This window comes from Drosophila ficusphila, unplaced genomic scaffold, assembly GCF_018152265.1.
Source record: "Drosophila ficusphila isolate 14025-0441.05 unplaced genomic scaffold, ASM1815226v1 contig_106, whole genome shotgun sequence".
Lineage (NCBI taxonomy): Eukaryota > Metazoa > Arthropoda > Insecta > Diptera > Drosophilidae > Drosophila > Drosophila ficusphila.
In genome coordinates this window covers 11241337-11263709 of record NW_025063993.1, presented here as the reverse complement: position 1 = coordinate 11263709, position 22373 = coordinate 11241337, and the positions used below count along the sequence as shown (strand labels likewise).

The 22373-nt window shown below is 44.3% G+C and overlaps 9 protein-coding genes across 11 annotated transcripts; 3 read left to right on the top strand and 6 right to left on the bottom strand.

The window, feature by feature from the left end:
• Positions 1-35: 35 nt before the first annotated feature.
• LOC108093076 (ATP-dependent RNA helicase dbp2) lies at positions 36-6227 on the bottom strand. Its single transcript, XM_017192992.2, is given in 5 exon segments — positions 36-1794; positions 1987-2165; positions 4451-5140; positions 5143-5843; positions 6064-6227. Coding segments are annotated over 5 exon segments (2442 nt in total). The 5' UTR covers positions 6072-6227; the 3' UTR covers positions 36-930.
• A 421-nt stretch (positions 6228-6648) lies between these two features.
• LOC108093081 lies at positions 6649-7514 on the top strand. Of its 2 annotated transcripts, XM_017193003.2 has the most exons (3): positions 6671-6712; positions 6771-6942; positions 7009-7514. In XM_017193003.2, exons 2-3 carry the CDS (start codon positions 6780-6782, stop codon positions 7512-7514), a joined length of 669 nt encoding a protein of 222 aa, XP_017048492.1. In that variant the 5' UTR covers positions 6671-6712; positions 6771-6779. The 2 variants fall into 2 exon arrangements, with proteins under 2 accessions (XP_017048491.1, XP_017048492.1); XM_017193002.2 differs by having other exon boundaries at positions 6649-6942.
• Position 7515: 1 nt separating this feature from the next.
• LOC108093080 (ubiquinol-cytochrome-c reductase complex assembly factor 1) lies at positions 7516-8696 on the bottom strand. The gene is made up of 4 exons (XM_017193001.2): positions 8537-8696; positions 8233-8421; positions 7918-8169; positions 7516-7845 (listed from the first exon to the last, which is right to left on the bottom strand). The coding sequence occupies exons 1-4, from the start codon at positions 8591-8593 to the stop codon at positions 7564-7566; spliced, it is 780 nt and encodes a 259-aa protein (XP_017048490.1). The 5' UTR covers positions 8594-8696; the 3' UTR covers positions 7516-7563.
• Positions 8697-8749: 53 nt separating this feature from the next.
• On the top strand, positions 8750-9983 carry LOC108093079 (SURF1-like protein). The gene is made up of 4 exons (XM_017193000.1): positions 8750-9056; positions 9123-9244; positions 9303-9497; positions 9557-9983. The coding sequence occupies exons 1-4, from the start codon at positions 8853-8855 to the stop codon at positions 9936-9938; spliced, it is 903 nt and encodes a 300-aa protein (XP_017048489.1). The 5' UTR covers positions 8750-8852; the 3' UTR covers positions 9939-9983.
• Positions 9969-15217, bottom strand: LOC108093078 (UDP-glucose 6-dehydrogenase). The gene is made up of 3 exons (XM_017192999.2): positions 14839-15217; positions 12185-12323; positions 9969-11748 (listed from the first exon to the last, which is right to left on the bottom strand). Exons 1-3 carry the CDS (start codon positions 14986-14988, stop codon positions 10607-10609), a joined length of 1431 nt encoding a protein of 476 aa, XP_017048488.1. The 5' UTR covers positions 14989-15217; the 3' UTR covers positions 9969-10606.
• A 224-nt stretch (positions 15218-15441) lies between these two features.
• Positions 15442-18200, bottom strand: LOC108093238 (cilia- and flagella-associated protein 52). Its single transcript, XM_017193212.1, has 5 exons — positions 17543-18200; positions 16781-17485; positions 16495-16724; positions 16214-16430; positions 15442-16151 (listed from the first exon to the last, which is right to left on the bottom strand). Exons 1-5 carry the CDS (start codon positions 17965-17967, stop codon positions 15500-15502), a joined length of 2229 nt encoding a protein of 742 aa, XP_017048701.1. The 5' UTR covers positions 17968-18200; the 3' UTR covers positions 15442-15499.
• Positions 18201-18290: 90 nt separating this feature from the next.
• LOC108093239 lies at positions 18291-19165 on the bottom strand. Its single transcript, XM_017193214.2, is given in 4 exon segments — positions 18291-18574; positions 18629-18921; positions 18984-19023; positions 19025-19165. Coding segments are annotated over 4 exon segments (564 nt in total). The 5' UTR covers positions 19055-19165; the 3' UTR covers positions 18291-18373.
• Positions 19166-19434: 269 nt separating this feature from the next.
• LOC108093143 (putative serine protease K12H4.7) lies at positions 19435-21516 on the top strand. 2 transcript variants are annotated; one of them, XM_017193088.2, is made up of 5 exons: positions 19435-19476; positions 19540-20411; positions 20569-20707; positions 20766-21237; positions 21294-21516. In XM_017193088.2, exons 2-5 carry the CDS (start codon positions 19624-19626, stop codon positions 21419-21421), a joined length of 1527 nt encoding a protein of 508 aa, XP_017048577.1. In that variant the 5' UTR covers positions 19435-19476; positions 19540-19623; the 3' UTR covers positions 21422-21516. The 2 variants fall into 2 exon arrangements, with proteins under 2 accessions (XP_017048577.1, XP_043063334.1); XM_043207399.1 differs by having other exon boundaries at positions 19464-20411.
• On the bottom strand, positions 21436-22328 carry LOC108093146. The gene is made up of 2 exons (XM_017193090.2): positions 22139-22328; positions 21436-22078 (listed from the first exon to the last, which is right to left on the bottom strand). Exons 1-2 carry the CDS (start codon positions 22203-22205, stop codon positions 21513-21515), a joined length of 633 nt encoding a protein of 210 aa, XP_017048579.1. The 5' UTR covers positions 22206-22328; the 3' UTR covers positions 21436-21512.
• Between the last annotated feature and the right edge of the window lie 45 nt (positions 22329-22373).

The window sequence follows — 22373 nt, the reverse complement described above, 5'->3', positions numbered from 1 at the left end:
TTTTTTAATCCCGGAGGCAAGAAAGGAAACTTCAGTTGAACTTCTAATTAATTCCTTTATTCATATCTTGTAATCAATTCATACTTATGGGCTCACATAAAATGGAACTGCATTTTATATTTCTGAAAGTATTAGATGTGTGGCTTGTATGCTTGATTTTGTATTTGTTTGAAAGTATCCAGCTAGCAATTCATTAGACTAGTCACATAATATGGTTTAAAGATGACATAATTATACGCATTTGATTCCAAGAAATTGACATTGTTTTGTTTCTTAGGTGTACTTGTGTGTGTACATGTGTGTGTGTGAGTGTGTCCAATAGTGTGAAAGTAGTGTGTTTCGCGGGAGTGTTTTCCCTTCTAGTGTTCCCTAGTAATCCGATTGCATCTAATCTCTTTTGGCTTGGGTTTGGTTGGAGCATTGCAAACGTTTCCTTTGCAGTGTGTGTATGAATAGATAGTTACAATATTCGAGAATTGTATATAGAGAAATCAAATACGCCCAGGGCTTTGGAAAGATAAATGCCAACAACATCGATGATCGGCACTCGAATGCCCTAACAATTTGACTAAACCAAAAGCTTATCAACTAAATTGGGGTTTTCTTCTTTTTTTTTGGGGGGGAGGTTGGGGGGTTTGGGGGGGTAGGGAAACGAAGAGATTTATCAAATTAAAAGCGTATTTGATTCCAGATTAAACCATATTATATAGCTAAGACGTGGGCGGAGGAGATCTACACGAAACGTACATCCACAGCGCTCATCAAACATCTTCCCTGTGAAGTCTCTGGACTTGTGAATCGTGACCTGTGTACAATTAATACGGCTGGTGTACGGATGTGCGTGTTATGTTCGTGTGTGTGTGTTGGGAAAAGGAAATTACAGTAGAGCAGGACCTACAATTTGGTAGCCTCGTTCGGGCCATAGAGCCTCTAGTTCTGCACGGGCAGCGGCGGCGGCGGATAGGCGAAGATATCGCCGCCGTTCGCCATCATGTAGGGAGCCGCCTGCGTGGGCACTGCATACTGGGCGCGGTAGGAGTTGGCCACCGCCGCTGCGCCTCCGTTCAGCGACACGGTAGCCATGCTGGAGGACATCGACGAGTACTGGCCGTAGGCCTGCGGTGTCTGCAACTGCTGCTGCTGCTGCTGTTGCTGCGTGGTCTGCAGCTGCTGCTGCTGCTGGGCCGCCTGCTGCTGGTTCATCGGTGGCGGGGGCATGTTGGCGAAGTTCATGTTGTACGGCGAGAATCGCGATCGCTTCTGATCGATCCCGTAGTTGGCCGCCGTCATCGCCGCCTGCACGGATGCGTCGGGCAGCAGATGCTGCTGCTGGGCGGCCTGTGCCTGCTGCTGCTGGTGCTGCGCCTGCGGCGGCACGGGCCCCGGTCCATTCTGTGGTTTGTTCGGCTCGAAGCAAGCGGCGTTCGGGTTGAAGCGCGAGAAGGGCACACCGCCCTGCTGCTGCTGCTGTTGCTGCTGACCCTGGTAGCCACCGCCAGCGCCTCCCTGGCCGCGGTATCCCCCTCCCTGGCCGCCCTGATTCGGTGGCGAGGTGCGCGGCTTCTGGTCGAAACGAGGCGGTCCTCCGGCGCCGCCGCCGTTGAAAGCGTTGCGGTTCATGTTGCCACCGGGGCCGTTGTTGTTGCGGTAGTTGTTGCCGCCGTTGTAGCCACCGCCCATCTGCTGGTTGCGACCCTGGTAGCCGTTGCCGCCGCGGTAGCCGCCACCCATGCCGCCGCCGCGCTTGTTGTAGCCCCCGCTCATGGCCATGTTCATCAGTTTGGGGTTGATGGTCTGCCAGGGGAGGACAAAATAAAGGTAAGTACATTGAACTGACGAACAAGTAAACAAAGGATAAGGTTCGAAGAAGTAAACTACCATCTTATTTTAAGTGTTTTATATTAAATATATTATTTTTGGTTTTTGTTTTGTCTAACTAGTTTACTTCTTCGAACCCCAGGATCTATAGCTTCAGGGATCACTCACCTGGTTGGCCTCGCGCAGCACCTGAATCAGGTCATTCGCCTTGTTGGCATTGGAGTGCGTGAACAAGGTGTAAGCCGTGCCAGTGTTATTGGATCTTCCGGTACGCCCGATGCGATGCACGTAGTCCTCCGAGTTCGAAGGATAATCATAGTTGATCACAAACTTGACATCGTCAACGTCTGTTTGATTTCAATTATATTTTTCATTTCGAATTTGGAAATTGAAGAATGTGAAAAGAAGCGTTAAAAATATCGAATCGAACCAATTGTCGAAAATAGGAATCTTTCTCAATACTCAAGAAACTATTCAACAAAAACAAAAACTTATTTGTGTGTGTGTGTATGTTTGTGTGAGTGTGTCCGATACTGTCTTGGTGTTAGTGTAGGTGAGCTGGAATTCGTGTCTGTGCGATCTTTTTTTTTTTTTTTTGTTTAGTTTGTTAATAAAACTTAAAACATACTTGATCGAATTGTTGAATGGATTGTCGGTAGGTAAATCAGTTATATATTGTTTTTGGTATGTTTTGTACTTTGAACAAAAATTTCGCCATCAATACTATTAGCGTATATTAATAACTATACATCTTTGGCAAACAGATATATGTTTTTTCTATACTGCAGAAATGTGGACCTCGACCTTTTCTTCTCATCATACTTTCATATCTTTCTTTTTTCAATACACAAATCGTAATATAAATGTTTAAGCTTAATGCATACAAGAGACGGCTTGATTAAAATCAATATTACAAATAGATAATAATAAAGTATATGAATGATAAAAGCTTATGATAGAGGGTGCTGGGCCTTCATGGGGGAAGATGGTGGTTAGATACTTCGATGGGAATGGGGTTCGGAGGGGTGCGGACATACTGCTATGATTAGGAAGAAGTAAATTAGCCTAGTACTTACCCCGACGATCTAGGGTTAGAAAGGATTAAAGTTAGGCTTACGCACAAGGGTCCCTGGAGATCCTGTCCTCGCAACTGGGTCGTGATGAGGGAGATCCCGAGGATCTCCGCAATGCTAGAAACTTATAACTCAACCCTCAACTTGTATATATAGCTTTTCTCTTTAACTGCATTGTGTATACAACTTTAAACTTTTACTTTTTTTTATATCTTGTTTTGCCATTTGAAAAATCGAAGTCCATTTCATAAAGTGCTGATGATATTTTTGTTCACACACAAATTTCGGTTTTATACATAGAGTAAGGAGCGACGTAATATAGTATAAAATACTTTATGATACATAAATAAGCTGCAGAAAATTATCATCAGTCAAACAATTTTTGGGCCGCAAAATGTTGCAATTAATCAACACCTTAGTTAGTTAATACAACTAAAAACTAAAAAAAAAATTTTAAAAACAAAACACGTTTATATATATTATTAAGGCGTATTTAGTCGGTTCGCCTTGGATTAAAGGGTTATTTTTCAAGGTGCACTGAGATTATTTACTTTCGATTTTTGAGAGTATTTTGCTGGGCCATCGACTCCTTGACTGACAGTAAGTTGCTTTATACGATAAGGTTACTCAAAATGTGATTGACGAGACACAACTAAAAACTATGAGCAAGAGAGCAACAAACTAAAAGTAAACAACATCATATAACCAGCAATGCATGGAGAACAAACACATTCCCCTCATTATTTGAGCCCACACCATTTCTTCGTATTCGGAGAATCATTCAGCATAAATAAAGGGATCGAGGTAAACCAAGCGGTCCACCAGGAATCGAACCACTTTAAGACTAAACTAAGGCCCAAATGTTCCCGGAAATTATAAAAAGGATTTTTTGTCGGCTAGTTAAGATTCGAACATGCAAAACAAAATAATTCGGTTCTTTTCCGGTTTTCACTTTCACTAAGTTCATTTTTAAATATTAATCACGAATGAACTTAGTTCATTTCGTTTAGATGCCCGTTTTCAATTATAAAAAAAAAATAAATATAAAATAAAACTAAATATCCTGGAATTAAGAAATTTCTAGAAACAGCTAGAAAAATTGTACTCGCAAACAATTTGGGAGTAGTGACTAAAAATATCTTCCTAAATTAAAATAAATTTAAGGAAAATCGTTTTCCACCAAGAATATATACACACTGAAACCACAAAGAAGGATTCCATTTATGAAAGCACTGGAATAGGATCGCTTTCGCTGTGAGATCAAAAGGAAAATGACTTGTGAAATCCGGAACTGACCCAAATCAAAGAAAAACCTCCAAAGTTCTGCAAACAGAGCGGAAGGAAGACCGAAGAGGCTGGGCGGTGTTGGCCGATTCATCGCTGACGGATCGCTGAGACCAGTCGAACCAGGAAGGCGTCGTCGACGACGAATCACAAAATAATGAATGAAACCCCACGGGATGCTGATTGATCCACAGGCAACAATTGCTTGGTTACGGAGAGAAAAAACGGTAGGTGGCCGTGCTGGCCACCGGCCCACAAAGGCTACGTTTACTCACCCAGTCCGCGGGCAGCCACATCGGTGGCCACCAGGATCGAGTGCCGGCCATTGCGGAAGCTCGAGAGCACAAAGTCGCGCTCCTGCTGCGACTTGTCGCCGTGAATGGCGCAGGCGCGCCATCCCTGGCGGGAGATGTTGCGCGTGATCTCGTCCACGCGCTTCTTGGTCTCCACGAAGATGATCGTCTTGGTTTCATTCTCCGCCGAAATGTCCGTCAGCAGCTTGATCAACTTCATCAGCTTCTCGTTCTCATCGCACACGTCCACGATCTGCAGAATGTTGTGGTTGGCGCTCAGCGACAACGATCCAATGTTCACCTGGATATAGTTATTAAGGAACTCCTCGGCCAGCTGGCGCACCTCCTTGGGCCAAGTGGCGGACCACATCAGAACCTGACGGTCCGGGCGGATCTGTTGCATGATCTTCCTGATCTGCGGCTCGAAGCCCATGTCCAGCATACGATCGGCCTCGTCGAGCACCAGGTAGGTGCATCTCTTCAGCGAGGTGGTGCCGCGCTCGAGGAAATCAATCAATCGTCCCGGTGTGGCAATCACAATCTCCACGCCGCGCTCCAAATCTCTCGCCTGCTGACCCTTCGGCGCTCCGCCAAAGATGCAGGTGTTGCGCACATGCGTGTTGCTGCCAAACTCGATGGCCACCTGCTGGATCTGCTGGGCTAACTCCCTTGTGGAGCCAGCACCAGGGCGATGGGTCCATCACCGCGCTCCAGGCGCGGCTGGTTGTTGATGTGCACCACCGCCGGCAGTACGTAGGCCAGGGTCTTGCCCGATCCCGTCTGGGCCACGCCCACCAGGTCCCGTCCACTCAATGCGATGGGCCAACCCTGAGCCTGGATGGCCGTGGGCTTGGCAAAGCCCTGTTTGCGGATCTCGTTCATCACGTAGTCGGGGAAGCCGCCTTCCTCGAACTCAATGCTGGGGGTGGGCACCTGGTCGCCCTTGATGGTGATCTCGTTGCTGCTTAGGAAGGTCTCTGTTTCCCCAGGAGTGCGAGCCAGCACCGAATCACAGGGTTTGTAGAAGTTCTTGCGGAATGGTGTGAGATTCACCTCGGACCACACGATCTTGGGCAAGTGTGCGCCGTGGTTGGAAGAGCGTTGGCCGTTCTGGCCACCGAATCCCTCCTGGTTGCGGGGTCCTCCGCCCATGCCAGGAACACCGCCGCCGTTCATGCGGCGCTGACCTCCATTCGAGGGTCCGTGTCCATTGAAGCCGGGATAGGGAGCCGAGCGGTTGCGCTGAAACATGCCCGCACCGCCGGGTCCACCCCCCGGAGCTCCGCCGCCCATGCGATTGGGGACCATGCCGCCGGCTAGGCCACCGCCTCCTCCTCCGCCGCCACCTCCGTAGGCGTTTACCTGTCCGTTGTACCTGCAACGAGCGTTTTGAGACATGAAATTGGAATTTTGAGCCTTTCGATCCAAAGCGAAAATGTTTGAATTTACTCAAAGCGATCTTTTTTATGTAATTTTCATTTTTTACTGCCATTTTGAATTTATTGATTTTCGACATTCGGCCCCAGGCCGCATGGCATATTGAATTTCGGCCCGAAAACAGTTTTATTTTTGGGTAAAAATGTATTTGGACTTACATGTTCATTGCTGGTGTGCTGCAAGTGGTAAGATAGCTGGCCAAATTAAAGTCTTTCGGGCACTTTTTAATTTTTTTCACTTGACAATTTTCCAACTTTCCTACGTCGTCAATAAAAGCAGTGTTACCAGGTGATGCCACTGCCCTTGCACCGAATGTTTCGCAGGAGTGAAAAGAAAGAGGAAGGGGTTGCTGCTGGTGGTAGTGTTATAAAACGGGGAGCTGGGTAAAGCGATGGTCACACTACAGGTAGAGAATACAGTGCTGCTTGCAAGGGGTGGAAATATGATATGCTGTATAATAGAAATAAAAAATATAACTTCTTTACATTTTTAATTGGTAATATTTTTAGAATACAAAAATAAACACAAGCTTGGAGGAACAAAATAACTTTTTTTAAGTTTCGCAGTAATTCATTTATGTACTATACACAATTTTCAGCCTTTTTATATTAAACCTGGAACATTCTAGAACCGGCTGGAACCTTTTTTGTATTCTCTAAGCTTAATGTTTATTTTATTTATGTTTTTTGGTTTTTTGCTTTCGATTATTCACCCAAAATTTTTTGATCGTTAAGACAGGTTGTTACTGTACTTTATAAAGTAAACAAACATGGCTCGAAACAAGGGATCAATATTATTAGGCTGAAAGTAAACAACTCTAAACGTATTGGCCACTTACATTTAATAATTGATTAACTATAATTAGCTATAAACAATGCGAACCAGTTACAAGAAAAACAGACCCTTTGATTTTAAGCTGATCGATCTAGTGGAACCCAATCCTGTTCTTTATAAAAGATCTGGGCTTTCAAATTACGATGCGATGAAGGCAAAAACGGATATTTGGGCCAGGATTGCCGAGTTGATGGGTTGTGATGGTGAGTTACCCAAGAAAAATATTGCAATGAATATATGTATCTATGTATATAATGCAATATTCCCAGTGGACTTCTGTCTGATGCGTTGGAATAATTTGCACTACCAGTTCCGAAAGGAGTTCCGACGGGCAGACACCAGTGGTTCCACTTGGCCGTACCTGGAACGCCTTCGGTTCCTTGCCGATAGTCAACCACAAATTAAAGCGAAAACTAAGTCCAAAATAAAGGACTCCCCAAACAAACAGAATGGCTCCGTACAGGAGGAAACCCCTGTGCAGTTCCTTTGGGAGACCTACGAAGATGGAGAGGTTACCCAGCAGCCCAGCACCTTCATAATCGAAGAGATAATCGAGGAGCCCAGCGAGCAGATTATCCAGGAGGAAATCATCTACGAGGAGCAGGAACCAGCACAGATACTCTCGCCTAGGAGCAGCTTCCTTCAAATGGACCAGGTCCTCGCGCAACTCAAGGAACCCCAACGAAAACGAGCAGAGCGAAGAATAACAGCTTTCCTGCTCAAGTGCCAACTGCGTTCCTTAAGCAACCAGTCCGTGGAAGATCTTGTCATATAGCTTTTACTTTACATACTCTCAACTTTATTAAAAACAGAAAAAACTAAAATTACACCTTGCACTTGTCCAGATCCAGCCAGGCCACTTTGGGCTTGACGATAAACTGATCGCGCGGTAAACTGTCCAGCATGGCGGCCTGTTGGCGGACGTACTTCACCAGTCGTTCAATTTGCGCGTAATCATCGCAGTTCATCTCGAAGAACCGGCGCCACAGGGCACTGGCCAAAACCTTATCATCGGACATAATGCCCTCGTCGTAAGCGATGAGAGCCGCTTGGAACTGCTCGGATAACGTCTCGATCTGCTGACGGGTGCGCGAGGGATTGTGGGCCTATAGGATGATATAAATTTGAGTTAATATAACCTCTTCGAATGGCACTTTAGAACACAAATCAAAACTTACTCCCAACTTTTTAGCGCGTGTGTTGACATCTCCCCACATCGCCTCCACAATGCAGTTGCGCAGGAAGCGTCCATCCTCGCCCGTTTCGGATCCCTCGGCCATGGAGCGCATCAGGAGAAGCCACACATGCAGTTCAGTGACCAAAAACCAGGAGTTAAACGTATTGGGCAAATTAAAGTCGCGGAAGAAAGCCACATAGTTGATTTTATCGGCCACGCTTTCGTACAACAGATGACTGGTCACCTTAAGGCGCTAAATTGGGATAATCTGGATTAGTATAAAGAAAACAACGAGTAAACAAACTCCTTCTCTTACCGCTTTTGTGTTCGGTGTGAAGCCCACTTTGTTTAGAACTCTCTTCAGAATCCCTCCTTCTTCTTGTGCTCCTGTGCCGGGTTTTGTTTTATTAGGAGTATCCACAACGCCGGTGGATGAACACAAACGGCAGGACTGCTCGAAGACTCCTAATATCGCTGGGGTATGTTTATAGGACTGTTGTGTTACCTGTAATTCAATATTATAAAAAATTTTAGACCCCTTTATATAAGAGTTGCAGGCAGTGTTTGACTGCATTGCGTTCTTTTAAATTAATGGAGAGATTTCACTTATTTAAACTTACCCATGTGCTTCTGACTAGGCCGCTGGCCAGTCTTGCAGCTGCACGGGTGCACTGCATTTTAAATAATTCTCTAAATTCACTAAAAACAATATCGTTATAAAAATGAATTGCACGCGACAACAACCACAAACAGCTGTTCGAGCAGGGCTGCCAACTTGGAATTTTAACGTAGCCTGTAACTGTAACATAGTGTGACCGCGTATCGTACAGCTTCCTTCGTAACAGTAAGCAACGGTCATACCGGCACCCACAACTTCCAATTGGAAATGTAAATAAATAAATAAATAGGAAAAACTAGAATAAAAAACACACAAAAATGCTGCGTTTCGGGATTCAAATGTACCGGCCAGTGGCCTTAAATATGCAACTACTATCTCGGAACCCGGGCATCAATAACAATCAGAAATTAGTTACTAGAAAGATGACACAACAACGATCACCGGTGGATTGGACAACCAGTATTCCCACTAAGGCGGCAAAAGACAAGGAAAAGATTGCTCCATTGGGATGGTTTCTTTTGGTAAGTAAAAACACAGTTCTAAATCTTGATAAGTATATTAACTTTTTGTCACAATTTATTCCCTAGCTTATACCCGCCACCACTTTTGGTTTGGGCTGCTGGCAAGTGAAACGAAAAATTTGGAAGGAGCAGCTGATAAAGGATCTTAATAAACAACTCAGCGCAGAACCTGTGGCTTTACCCGATGAGTAGGCTTTCTAGCTGTTTAGTAATGTTTCCTCTTACTAAAATTAGTTATTCTTCTAGTCTCAGCGACCTCTCTCAAATGGAGTATCGGATGGTGAAAATTCGCGGACGTTTTCTGCACGAAAAGGAATTGCGTATGGGTCCGAGATCACTTATACGCCCTGATGGTGTGGAAACGCAAGGAGGACTCTTCTCTCAACGAGATTCAGGCAATGGTTATCTAATTGTTACCCCATTTCAGCTGGCAGATAGGGAGTAAGTTAACCTCTGTTAGAAACCAGTTAAATCCTGTATAAATTAACCATTTCCCGCAGCGACATAGTCCTGGTCAATCGAGGATGGGTTTCCCGCAAGCAGGTGGATCCAGAAACGCGCTCTCTGGGTCAACAGCAGTCAGAAGTAGAACTGACAGCCGTGGTGCGCAAAGGCGAAGCGCGTCCGCAGTTCACACCTGATCACAAAGGCAATATCTATCTGTATCGCGACCTGCCACGCATGTGCGGCGCCACAGGAGCTGCTCCGGTCTTTCTGGATGCCATCTACGATGCCCAGGCGGCCAAGAATGGTCCCATAGGTGGCCAAACGCGAGTCACCCTGCGCAACGATCACCTCTCCTACCTGATCACCTGGTTCAGCCTGTCGGCAGCCACTTCCTTCCTTTGGTACAGGCAAATAGTCAAGAGGATACCCTTCTGAAAGAACCCTCAATTAAACGCTTTGTTGTTATTTTTATAAAATTTACATGTTCTCGTGTAAATGCTAGTTTTTATTGTACCACCGCAGGAGAGGATTTTCCTGCTGGGGCTTATATTGCAACTACCGATCCACGAGTGGCGGATCGGCACGGGAATAGGAATAGGAATATGAATACAAATACGGTTCGAGGTTTCCCTCTCGGGCGTGCCTAGCTCAATACTTTAACTATTTAAAAACACACATTAGACTGGGTCGATATTGGAATAGCTTTAAAAATGTATGATGCAAAAATTAATCTACAGATAATTTCAAATTCAATGGTAATGATTAATCTTCAGATAAATGAATTCCAATTATATACAGTCAAAATTAGTAATTAAAGTTAATAAAATTTTAGCTTTTGATTATTTTCTCATGTTACTTCTTAGGAAATGACCACGTCAATCTAAAATTGTATTATTATATACTTTTTCTCATTAAATTTAAACTTAAATGGAGTCAAACTGATAGAATAACTTTAAGGTATTTAATTTCCAATGGCAACCGACCCAATCTAAGACACACTAAGATACAGAAACAGATACGGATATTTACAATTTAGTCTCGCAAATACTGGAAATTTCGCCAACTTTAAGTGTAAATGCCACCACCTCCGTCTCCCTTCGTGCCTAAAGCTGCGGCACAATTCCCCAGGAGCGGAGCAATCCAGCGCGCTGGTACTTCTTGCCGATGGTCTGCACATGGAAACCGATCTGCTGCAACCTCTCGTGATCGAGAATCTTTCGTCCATCGAAGATGTACGCCGGCTTCATCATCGACTGGTAGATGCGCTTGAAGTCCAGATCCACGAACTCATCCCACTCCGTGCAGATGACCAAGGCATGGGTGGCTCGAACTGCACTGTAGGGATCACTGTGGATCTGCACCGCCTTCTTCACCTTCTCCGGGGATTCCGTGACACTCGGATGCGTGAGGTCGTCGATGATCTGCTCGGGTTCCACTTTGGGATCGTAAATATCCAGGGCGGCGCCCTCCTCCAAAAGCGTTTGGCACACGGTTATGGCTGCTGTTTCGCGGGTATCACCCGTGTTCTTCTTGAAGGCGAAGCCCAAAATGGCTATCCTCTTGTCCGAAACGGTATTGAATAAGCTCTCGATGATCTTCTGCGAGAATCGCCGCTTTTGGTACTCGTTCATGTCGATCACCTGCTGCCAATAGGCAGCCACCTCCGGCAGATTGAGGTTCTCGCAGATGTAGATCAGATTGAGGATGTCCTTCTGGAAGCAGCTGCCACCGAAACCCACGGAGGCCTGCAGGAACTTGGAACCGATGCGGGAATCCAGGCCCACGGCCCTCGCCACCTCGGAAACATCTGCTCCAGTTGCCTCGCAAACTGCTGACAACGAATTAATGCTGGAGATGCGCTGGGCCAGAAAAGCATTTGCCGCCAGTTTGGAGAGCTCACTGCTCCACGTGTTCGTGGTGAGGATGTTCTGCTTGGGTATCCAGTGCTCGTAGATCCACGACAGCTTCTCCACCGCCTGATGACCCTCCGGAGTTTCCTCGCCGCCGATTAGCACGCGATCCGCGTTCAGGAGGTCGTTAATGGCGGTGCCCTCGGCCAGGAACTCGGGATTGGACAGGATGTCGTAGTGGATGCCGGGTTTCTGGTTCGCCCGCAGGATGTGCATGATGCTCTCCGCCGCTCGAACGGGCACCGTGCTCTTCTCCACCACGATCTTGTTGGACTGCGCGATCTCGGCGATCATTCGGGCGGCACTCTCCACGTACTTGAGGTCCGCCGCTCGACCTAAGGATTAAAAATAATAATAAATAAGTAATGGATCAAAGGAGTAAAAATACCATTCGAATACCCACACTTTAATTAACATTTTTCTGACTGAATTATTATAACTTCATTATTTATATAATTTTGTTTTCTATTCATGTTTACAATATAATTAATTAAATGAAAGCATTTATAAATATGCTTTGCTAATAACAAGGCTTTAAGCTTTATTTAGCAGGCAACACAAATTATAAGTTATTATGATCAAAGCGTTTTGGTCTTAAAACAGAAACCTGGTCTGAAGTGCCACATCAAACATTTTTATGGAGCACTTAGTGCAAATTATTAGTTATTATGATCGACAGGTTTTAGTGTTTAAGCAAAAACCTGGACTATAACGTGTAATGTATTCCTCCGCTCCTCCGAACAAGTAAATATTTGCATTATTAATACGTACCCTTGCCATTGCCGCATGTTTTTGTAGGCGTGTTCACCGAGATGAAGATAAGGTCCGCCTCCTTGATGGCCGTCTCGATGTCCGTGGAGAAGAAGAGATTCACATTGCGGCACTTCTTCACCACTTCATCCAGACCGGGCTGGAAAAAAAGCAGGCAAAGCTCATTATAATACTTTAAAAATTGTATTGTGCTGTTGCCCTAGTTTTCTGTTTTCTCCTCAGCAATGCCAATCACGACCCACTCCCAAAGCCGCTGGTGACGTTCCTACTTCATTACCCGATAAGATTACACCCCTTTCGTAAATGTTAGTACGTTAGCCTTATCCGATTCAGTTTCCTATGAAAGCTATCTCCCAATTAACCCCGCTACGGTGATGTTTACGTGCTGAAATAGCACTTTGAGTGGTCCACTTTGGAGCGTTTAGTGATTAATATAAAAATTATAGGATAGGGTCTTCCCATGACTACTCACGCTTATGCAATATTCGCACGAATTCTTTATTACCCCGTTCATTCAGTGCTTTCAGCCAGACTCATTTCCGTTTCTGATTCGATTTGAATGTTCATTGAACTCGTTTTGTGAGCAGTCAAATTTGCATACGTATTTATGTGAATTTCTCGGAGGCAGGTGTTAATGCCTGTCTTTCTTTTTGGCTTTCTTATGAAATCTGAGAATCACCAACAACGAATTTGAATACCAGAACAAACGCTGATCTATCTCTGAAATTAATTTATCAACATTTATCAAAAGAGGAAAGAGAATATCAAAAGGAGATGTTATTCGGGGACAGTTTCTATAAATATGTTGTCTGGGCTGCTATCATGTTATTGACTGATAAGTTTTTGCGGTTTGCTACAAAATGAAGAGGACTTTAGTGAGTACACTAACGAGAAAATATTGGCAACAGACGGCAACCAACAGTGTCAATAGCCAATTGTGCAAATGCAAAACAAGAGGATGTTGTTGACAAGGTCGCATTGATGTTTCTAGCAAATTGCATTACAGTACTCCACGTTATGACCATGATGTTTGCTGGTGATGCAATCTTGGTAAGTGAATATCAATAAGAAGAGTGGAATGTCTGTTAGACAGCTCTGCGGGTACGAGCGCACTCAATGCCGTGTTTTTGCCCATCTCTCTCGTGTGCATAATATATCATATAGTATCTACAACAGTAGGACTTCTTTAAGTGAAATCTTATCTTTTGCGAGTTAATTAAGAAAAGATTTACTTTTGGCTACTTTAACAAAGTACTGACAGTACATTATTAAAGACACTTTATTACCTTCATGATAAATACAAAGTATTTCTCTAGTCTTTCCCTTAAAGCATTAGTCCAATCTTTCAATTACCAAAAAAACAATTAGTTGATACTGATAAAACTGAAAATATGTTCCATTATGCAAAGTACTATTTAATGGATTCCAGACCATAACAAAGGTTCGGTGAACCGGAAGTTAATGTAAACGTCAACCCAAATCTTCTATTACCAACATTTGGACAGATAGTGATTGTTCAACTGACTGTGTTTGGGTGTTTGTGAATAAAAATTTGCGTTATTTCCCCAGAGATACTGGGTGTTTGCCGGAACGTGGGTAATTGGACGATTTCCAACTAATGTGAGCCCTGCCCAGCGAGCTTATCGCGGACCCGAGACTCTGTTCTGGCGCAGACCCGATAAGAAGAGCGGGGAGCCGAGTATACAGAGTATAAAGAATGGGGGCAGACGGATGCCAGGACGGAAATGCGCCAGTCGAAATGGAGAAAGACAGAATATACACTAATGTATGTGACGTACTGAAATCTGCCGGCAATCGGCTTACACCTTATGGCTTCGTGGCGCATTTAATATCTGGAATCGAGGCCTGCTGGCATTATAATGGTCACGCAGTCTGGAAAGTAAAATCGATTCCCACGCTTGTTTTCCGCCACGAATCATATTTCAGCAATCATATGTCTCTACGGGTTTTTATAGTCAGTTTTCAATGACTAATGGCCGTAACATTAGGACTGACCATTGACCTTGTTGTGGGCCAAGTGCGTTAAACACCTGAGAGTCTAGTAAAATGCCAAACACGCACCGATGTTCAAGTGAAGAATGACTACAGAGAGAGAAAAATCTCTATTTTTATTTTTTAAAAACTTTACCAAAAAGATGATAAAGAAAGCATGCATTTTTAATATTTATTTTGTTATCAAAAATGTCGATTAGTCACGAAAAAGTCAAAGATTACGTTAAGCCAATGTATACATGATTTTAAAAACAATGCAAACATTTTTAACACTTCTTTAGATGTAATTCTATCTTCTGACTTTTCTTAGTCAAAAAATCACTGCTTGGATGTGAAATTTTTTCTGTGGATGGGAACTGGTTTATTTTTGAGGGGGGAGGAGGTTTCACAGACTTGGGCATGAGCGGTCATCGACGTTTTGAGGTACTTCTCGATGGATCTCGGGATTGATTGATGTTTTGTTTGTTTAGGATTAGTGGAAACCCCAAAAGACAAAAAAAAAACTGCAAGGCCAAGGCGTGAGCACAAACACACACGCACACGACTAAAAGTAATGCTCTTTCTCTCTCCCACAGGCGCACATACACAATCAGACACACTTCCTATGTACATACAGACGTGAATCGAAAAAATGAACGAACCTCGTAAATGGGCAATTTATCCGAATTCCACTGGGCAATCCGCTCGGAGCTCTTGTCCACCAGGGTTATCACGATATCGGGGCACTTGAGCGCCATAACCGCGCAAGTTGGACCCCCAACATATCCAGCGCCAATGCAGCAGACCTTCATTGCACCGCTTTTCGTGTTTTCCGTTTTGTTTTGCTGTTGCTGTTCGGTTCTCCTTTCCGTTTTCGCTTTTCCTTTCCGGCGAGAGTGTCGCGTGCTTTTTTCTGGCAGAGCAGACCGGGGAATCTGACTTTTCGCGGCGACGGAACGAACAACAATAAAAAACCAAACACTACCACTAGCCACCCACCCGAACGCGGTTAAGTTTCCGAGGAGTGGAAAAACAACAATAACAACCAGCCAATAGTAGCGCCGTGTGACCACCGCGCAACCTGCGCCTCTACACCAGTTCGCGATACGGTCACACTTTGGCGAGAAACGGTATAAATTTGAAATTAATTTTTTAAATTTTATTACATTTTTTTTATTTATTTATATGGAGTAAATAGAAGTAGAAAATTAATTAAAATATAAATTATAATTTTATATTCTAATATTATAAAACACAAGCCCAGCTGACAGATGATAAACTGCATTTATTTTACGACATAAAACTAACTTGAACAAATAAAGCTCAGCACTTCCTTACGTCCGGAACAATCCCGCACTCGGCGTACGGATCAGCAGCTTTGGCGTCCTTTTTGGCGCACGGCGGGCACTCCACGCAGCAGAGATCGTCCTTGGGAGTGGCCTTCAGCAATCCGTCAATGTTCTCCCCTTTGGGAGTCTTCAAATTGGTCCCAGAATTTACTCTGGCCGGCACATCAGCCAGCTTGGATTTGGACGCCGTCTTGGGCAACGAATATCTGGTTGCATCCGGCGGATTGGGTCTGCCCCAGAAGTCCCGAGGAACATCCCAGATGATTAGCGATCCGTCCGTGCTGCCAGTGACGAACATGGTCATGCAGGGACTGTAGGCACAACTGATCACGGAGGAGGCGTGCTCCGAGCCCAATCCCACCACGGCACCACTGTTGTAGTCCCAGAGTTTCACCTGTAGATCGCTGCCCACGCTGATGAAGTAGTCCCCAGTTTCGTTTATGGCCAAGCAGTTAACCGATGACTTTTTGGAGGCAGTTAGTTCCCGGATCAGGGCTCCATTGTAAACCATCCAATAAATGATTCTGCCATCCGATCCACAAGTGATTACTTGCACTCCTGTGGGAAAGTAGGATGCGGACATGAACTGAGTGTTGGCCGTCACCACTTGCTTGCGAGTCATGCGTCTTGAGGATTAAAATTTATTTTTAATAAATAACATATATAAAAGTTGTTGTTTCCGACTCACTTTATATCCCAGATCACACAAGAGCCATCGGTGCAGGCGGAGATTACTTCCGTGTCTAGATAGTTGATGTCCAGCGAGGTTATAGGTCCTGAATGATCTTTTAGGACGCCCACGAGGTCCTGGCGATAAGGATCGATCTTCCACACCCTGACTTGTCCTTCGATTCCACCCGTGACAATAAGGCGGCCAGTAGAAGCCACTGCCAAAGCACTGCAACCTGGTATTACATACAAAAGATTAGTTATAAATAAATTCTTTATAAATAAAATCCATATATTCACCCTTATTATGCGCATTTGGAATAGCATAGATGAGTCTTCCGGTGATGGGAGTAAAGGCCCGAATGATTCCATCATTCCAAACGGAGACAATACTGGTGCCATCGTGGGTAAAACGAACACAAGCGCAGTTGAAATTGTAAACCATGATGCGAAGTAGCTCTTGTTTGCGTCCAGAAGACCAGATGCGAATGCACTCCTTGCCAGAAGTGGCAAAAACACCAGCGTAGTTCCTAAGATTAAGTATTCCATTGTTAAAATGATACAACAAATAAAACATTCGACTCACTTTGGAAAAGTGATGCAGTAGACCGACTTGGTGTGGCATGTTCTCAGCAATTTAAGAACCCATGTCTTGATATTCAGTCCATAGATCTCATTGGTGTCCGTGCATATGTAGAACATTTCTGGTTTGGAACGAACGAAAGATGAAATTCTCCCTGAAACATGAGTCTTCTTTAGAGTGCGTAGGTATGGCCATGTAGGACCCGGATAATCCCTGAAGTTTATAAGCGGCACATCAGTACGCTCCTCCACCAGCTCAATATCTCCATTTCCAGCTCCGATGAGTAAACGTCCTCCCTCGAGGACATACAAGGCACGCACACCATTCACATAGCGATTGCAATCTCTGCCAGTTGGCTTTCGTGGATTGTGAGTGCCAAAGGCTCCCAGGATGCAACTGGTGGATCCTTGCTTGCTCACATGATCGCGATCACAACAGTTGAGTACGATCTTTACAATGTCACCAGTTCCAGTGCCCAAATAGGCAAACTCATCGCTCTTATCAATGCGGGCGCAGTAAAAAACACGTGACTTGCTGGCCATCAGAACATCTTGTACATAAAGTTTCTTCTCTTCCCGCAGGATGCTCCACAGGCGAAGATGACGATCTCCGGCGGTCACAAAAAAGTATGGATTGTTGTGCATAGGCCGAACTGTCAAGGCGTTTCCGGATATAGCCCTCGATGCGGGTGTTTGGCAAATGGGGGAACTGGACAAATAAAAGAAGTCATTAAACGGCAAATAAAGTTTAAGACGTTGCACTCACAATGCCTCCATATCGAACACAATAACGGATCCATCATCCACACCTCCGATGGACACCACACAGCGATCCTCGGCAGTGAAGCATATGGCCTGCACCGAGACCTTGTGAAGATCGTGCCGGGCGATCTCCTTGCGCTGATCATAATCCCAGATGATCACATAGCCCCGGAATCCCATATGATTTATCTGACCCGAGGCCATGTATTTTCCACTCTTGCTCAGATCCAGACATGATATGGTGTTTGTATGTCCGGCCACAAACTCCTGGGTGTTCTTCTTGTAGTCAGCGATACCTATTTTATTGCCAAGTGCAAAGATAATGGATCCCGTGACCGGATGCTGACGAACTCCGTTCTCCACTTTTCCGTTGATCCCGAAGATCGCGCGCGGAAGCAGTTGCCTGCAGGGCTCCTGACCATCTCCCATTTTCCGGTTATTATATTAAAATATATGAATTGGAATGTAACATATAAGGTGGGTTGTGTCGGTTTTATGCCAATTGCTTTGAATGTTTTAAGCCGGGTTGTTTTCTGTTTGAAAACAAAGCATTTGAAATTTCAAACAGCGACCGTTGCTTGGTTGCCGTTGCCAAAAGAGGTAAAAAAGGTCTATAAACAATCTTAGTTTAACCAATTAGAAAAAATAGATTGAGTTTTAAGAAAGATAAAATTTAAAAATAAAATAAAATTTAAATTATGGAAATCTTTTGACCATGTTTTAACAAGGGAAATATCATTATGGAATAACCGTTAACATTTTCAAAAATATATTTTCTTGGGTTTTAAACAGGAATTAAAAAGAGAATTACAATAAAAAATAAAGATGTTTAATCTTATTTTTTGTTTTTTAAGTTTTCATTTGACTTTTCTAGTTGGCCAGCGATTTGGGAGCAGTACTCCTTCATCTTGGTAACATTTAGTGATGAGCAGTTTTTGTGGACGCGGTCATGCATTTCCATCTCCTTCTGGATAAGATCCTCCATTGCGGCGTATTTTTCTTCCTCTATTTTTAAATGCGCTAGCATAGCCGCATTCTAAAAATAATGCACTAAAAGTAATTCCATTAATCAAATAGGTTAAAACTTTACCTCTCGGTATTTCGCCTTTAACTCCTCCAGCCGAGCTGTCTTTTGATCCTCCTCTTCGCTGGTAAACTGATTTTCGAAAAACATGTGCTCAGGATGAAGGACATGTGGTGGAACATGGAACACCTTTTTGTCCAATTCTCTTAGTACTTTTAGCCCTTTGGCGGCAGACGCTTGGAAACGATGCTCTACTGTTTCCCGTTGGGACTCCAATAAATCAGATGTCGCAGGGGTCTTTATTCTTTCAATAATTTGAGCAATGCCCTTCTTAATAATATCCTGTACAATGTGTTCGCCTATAAAAAAAAATTATTAGTTATTGGGACGCTATCTTCTAAACAAAATAAATAACACTTACGTTCTGCTGAAAGTTGTGCTGCTGTAAAATTGAAGTATTTTTTGGTCGTAGGTACCACTATTAAAATCCATGGTTCAGGGGTACGAGAAGGTTTATTGTAAAGAGCTTTGTAAAGATGAAAGAAGTAAAAACCATCAACAAAAATCGCGCAATTTGTTGAATATAAAATTAGTGTTACCGTTTTTGGGAAAGAAAAAGATGCTGCCACATCAACAGTGATTCCAAATCTAGCTAATAATAAACGCACGTTGGGTCCAACTAATTCTAGCTATTGAAAAAACTAAATTCAACCAAAATCAAATAGGTAAACAGACTTAGTAAAGGTAATGAAATGCGAAATAGTTGTATGTTTTTTGTCAGTTTGTTTATAAACAAACAAAAACGAGTTTCAATAAATTTACATAATTCTTTTGCATGAACTCCCTCAATGTTTTTGTTTTGCTTTAGCCGGCTTTGCGAATTTGGCGAGAACCTAATAATCAGGAGAGTGCAAGTGCGCTACACATATCGGTGCCTATATAAATAGCTCACACCACTCTTCATTCGCTATTTACAGTTCAACTGCGAGGAACGTCCGATTTAACTAAATACCACAATTACTGGAACATCCACTTGACCCAAGCAAACAAAGGAGGCAAATATGCTTTTCATTGGGGGCGTTCTGCGTCCCCTGGGACTGGGTCTTCTGCTCCTGGGACTTATTGCGCCTATTTCTGCGATTGGATTTCGTCGCGGAAGGCTGAACGAGGGATTCCTGGGCGAGCCCAGCAAGATCGCAACCCTCCAGAGAACCCTGGAATCCGAAGACCTTTGGTTCGAACAGAAATTGGATCACTTTAAGGCCAGCGATTCGCGCACTTGGCAGCAGCGATACTTTGTGAACGCCGATTACTACCGGAATGATAGTTCCGCTCCTATATTCTTGATGATCGGCGGTGAAGGAGAGGCATCTGCCAAGTGGATGAGAGAGGGGGCCTGGGTCCACTATGCCGAGAACTTTGGAGCCCTCTGTCTGCAGCTGGAACACCGGTTCTACGGCAAAAGTCATCCGACCGAGGATCTGTCCACCGAGAATCTGTACTACTTAAGCTCCGAACAGGCTCTGGAGGATTTGGCCAACTTCGTAATCGCCATGAAGAAGAAGTTCAACCTGGCCGACGGTCAGAAATGGATCGCTTTCGGTGGTTCCTATCCAGGTTCGCTTGCTGCCTGGGCTAGGGAGAAATATCCCACGCTCATCTACGGGTCCATCAGTTCTAGCGGTCCCCTATTGGCCGAGGTGGACTTTAGGGAGTACTTTGAGGTGGTCAAGGCTTCGCTGGCTGCCTACAAACCCGAATGCGTGGACGCTGTGACCCGCAGCTTTGCCCAGGTGGAGATCTTGCTTAAGCACATGATTGGACAACGCAGTCTCGATGAAAAATTCAAGTGAGTACTATTAGATTCGACCCTGCAGAGGTTATCTCTTTAAAAATACCCGTTCTTAAAGCACTAGATTAAAATTGCTGTAATCGTTTTAAATCCTTTTTTAAACAAGCATATTTCTTAAAATATAACTACTATAATAATTGTTTTTCTTTTTCAGGACCTGCACCCCCATCAAGGATTCCATTGAAAACGGCTTGGACATGGCCAATTTCTTTGAGAATCTGGCTGGAAACTTTGCGGGAGTGGTTCAATACAACAAGGATAACAGCCCCCATGCAACCGTGACCATTGACGACGTATATCTTAATCTATATTTACCTCTGAAGCTATAGTAATCATATTTAATCTGTTTAGATCTGCGATGTGATGCTCAACACAACTGTAGGACCTCCTGTGACCCGTTTGGGTTTGGTAAACGATATGCTATTAAAGGAATCGAACACCACCTGCCTAGACTACAAATACGAGAAGATGGTGGCGGATATGAAGAACGTGTCCTGGGAATCGGAGACGGCCAAGGGAATGCGGCAGTGGACCTATCAAACCTGCCACGAATTCGGTTTCTATCAAACCTCCGACAATCAGGAAGACACTTTTGGTGGTCGCTTTGGCGTGGACTTCTTCATTCGCCAGTGCATGGATGTGTTCTCTAAGAACATGGACGCCAAGTTCTTGGATCTGGTGGTTTCCGGTACCAATGCGAATTATGGAGCCCTCAACCCAAAGACCACAAATGTGTTGTTCGTCCACGGCTCCATTGATCCTTGGCATGCCTTGGGATTGGTCAAGTCTTCAAACCCTGCACTTCCTACGATCTATATTGAAGGTATGAATCGCTTGCTATTATATACCGAATGACTCAGCAATTTTTCTCCCTTTTAGGTACTGCTCACTGCGCCAATATGTACGAGCCGGTGAAAACCGATCCCCCTCAACTGGTGGCCGCTCGCAACAAGATACTTAAATTCTTGGCCAAACTGCTGCAAGGCTACACCTCAAGCTTAATCTAATAAGTCAGCTGTAATTTCGATTACGTCAGCGAATTGTTTTATTTTTGCTTTCGCATAAGTTGTTTAATATAAATTTGTGATTCGTTGCGAGTTAATCCTTCTTAGCCTCTTCCATTTTCTCGTGGAATCGCTTCCAGTAGTGCTGCACCTTGGCGTTCCGTACGATATTCTGCTCGATAAAGTGCACCAGCCAGGTGCAGGTGAGATAGGACAGGTCATAAATGAAGGCCACCACGCGGAAGAAGTACTTCTCCGTCTGCTGCTTGCTGGGCATGTTGGCCATGATGTCCTGTATTTGCTTGGCAGCCGCCTCCTTGGCCTCCATTGCTCTCTTCTCGGCCTCGGACTGGTTGTCCTCCTTCGAAGAACAGTCTTCGGTGGCCTTGCTGCGAGCGATGGGGTCCACGGGATCGGCTCTGCCCAGTTTGCCACCCGAGGTGACTACGGCAACGGGTGGCGACTGTACCGCCGAAGTAGTGACGTCCTTCTGTGTGGTGTTCTCCGGATTATTCCCCAAGGACCCAGGAGCCACAAATCCAGGCGGATTGGTTTTGGATTTGTCATCACTACCACCTTCTACCGAAAAGAAGCGTTCTGGATTCCGAATCACAGCATGAGGATACAAAGCATTGCCATTCATCAGCTTCACAGTGCAATCTTTACCATTAGAAGAAAATGTGTTTAATTTCTGGAATGTTCCATGTGTTCTTAACTTACCCCAGTTATTAATCAATGATCCCGCTACGGATCGATTCAACTTGGACACAAATGTTGAGCGAATCATTTTACGAGTTTTTTGCAGCAGATATTAATATCTCACTGGAATACAAATTTTAACAATCGAAAAAAAATCCAAAATGCCGGTAAGCTTCAAGCACAAAATGGAAGGGCCAACTTAGTTTTTCAAAAGACAGAGTTGCTAGAAAAATTTTTCCTTTTTTCCGGAAGGAAT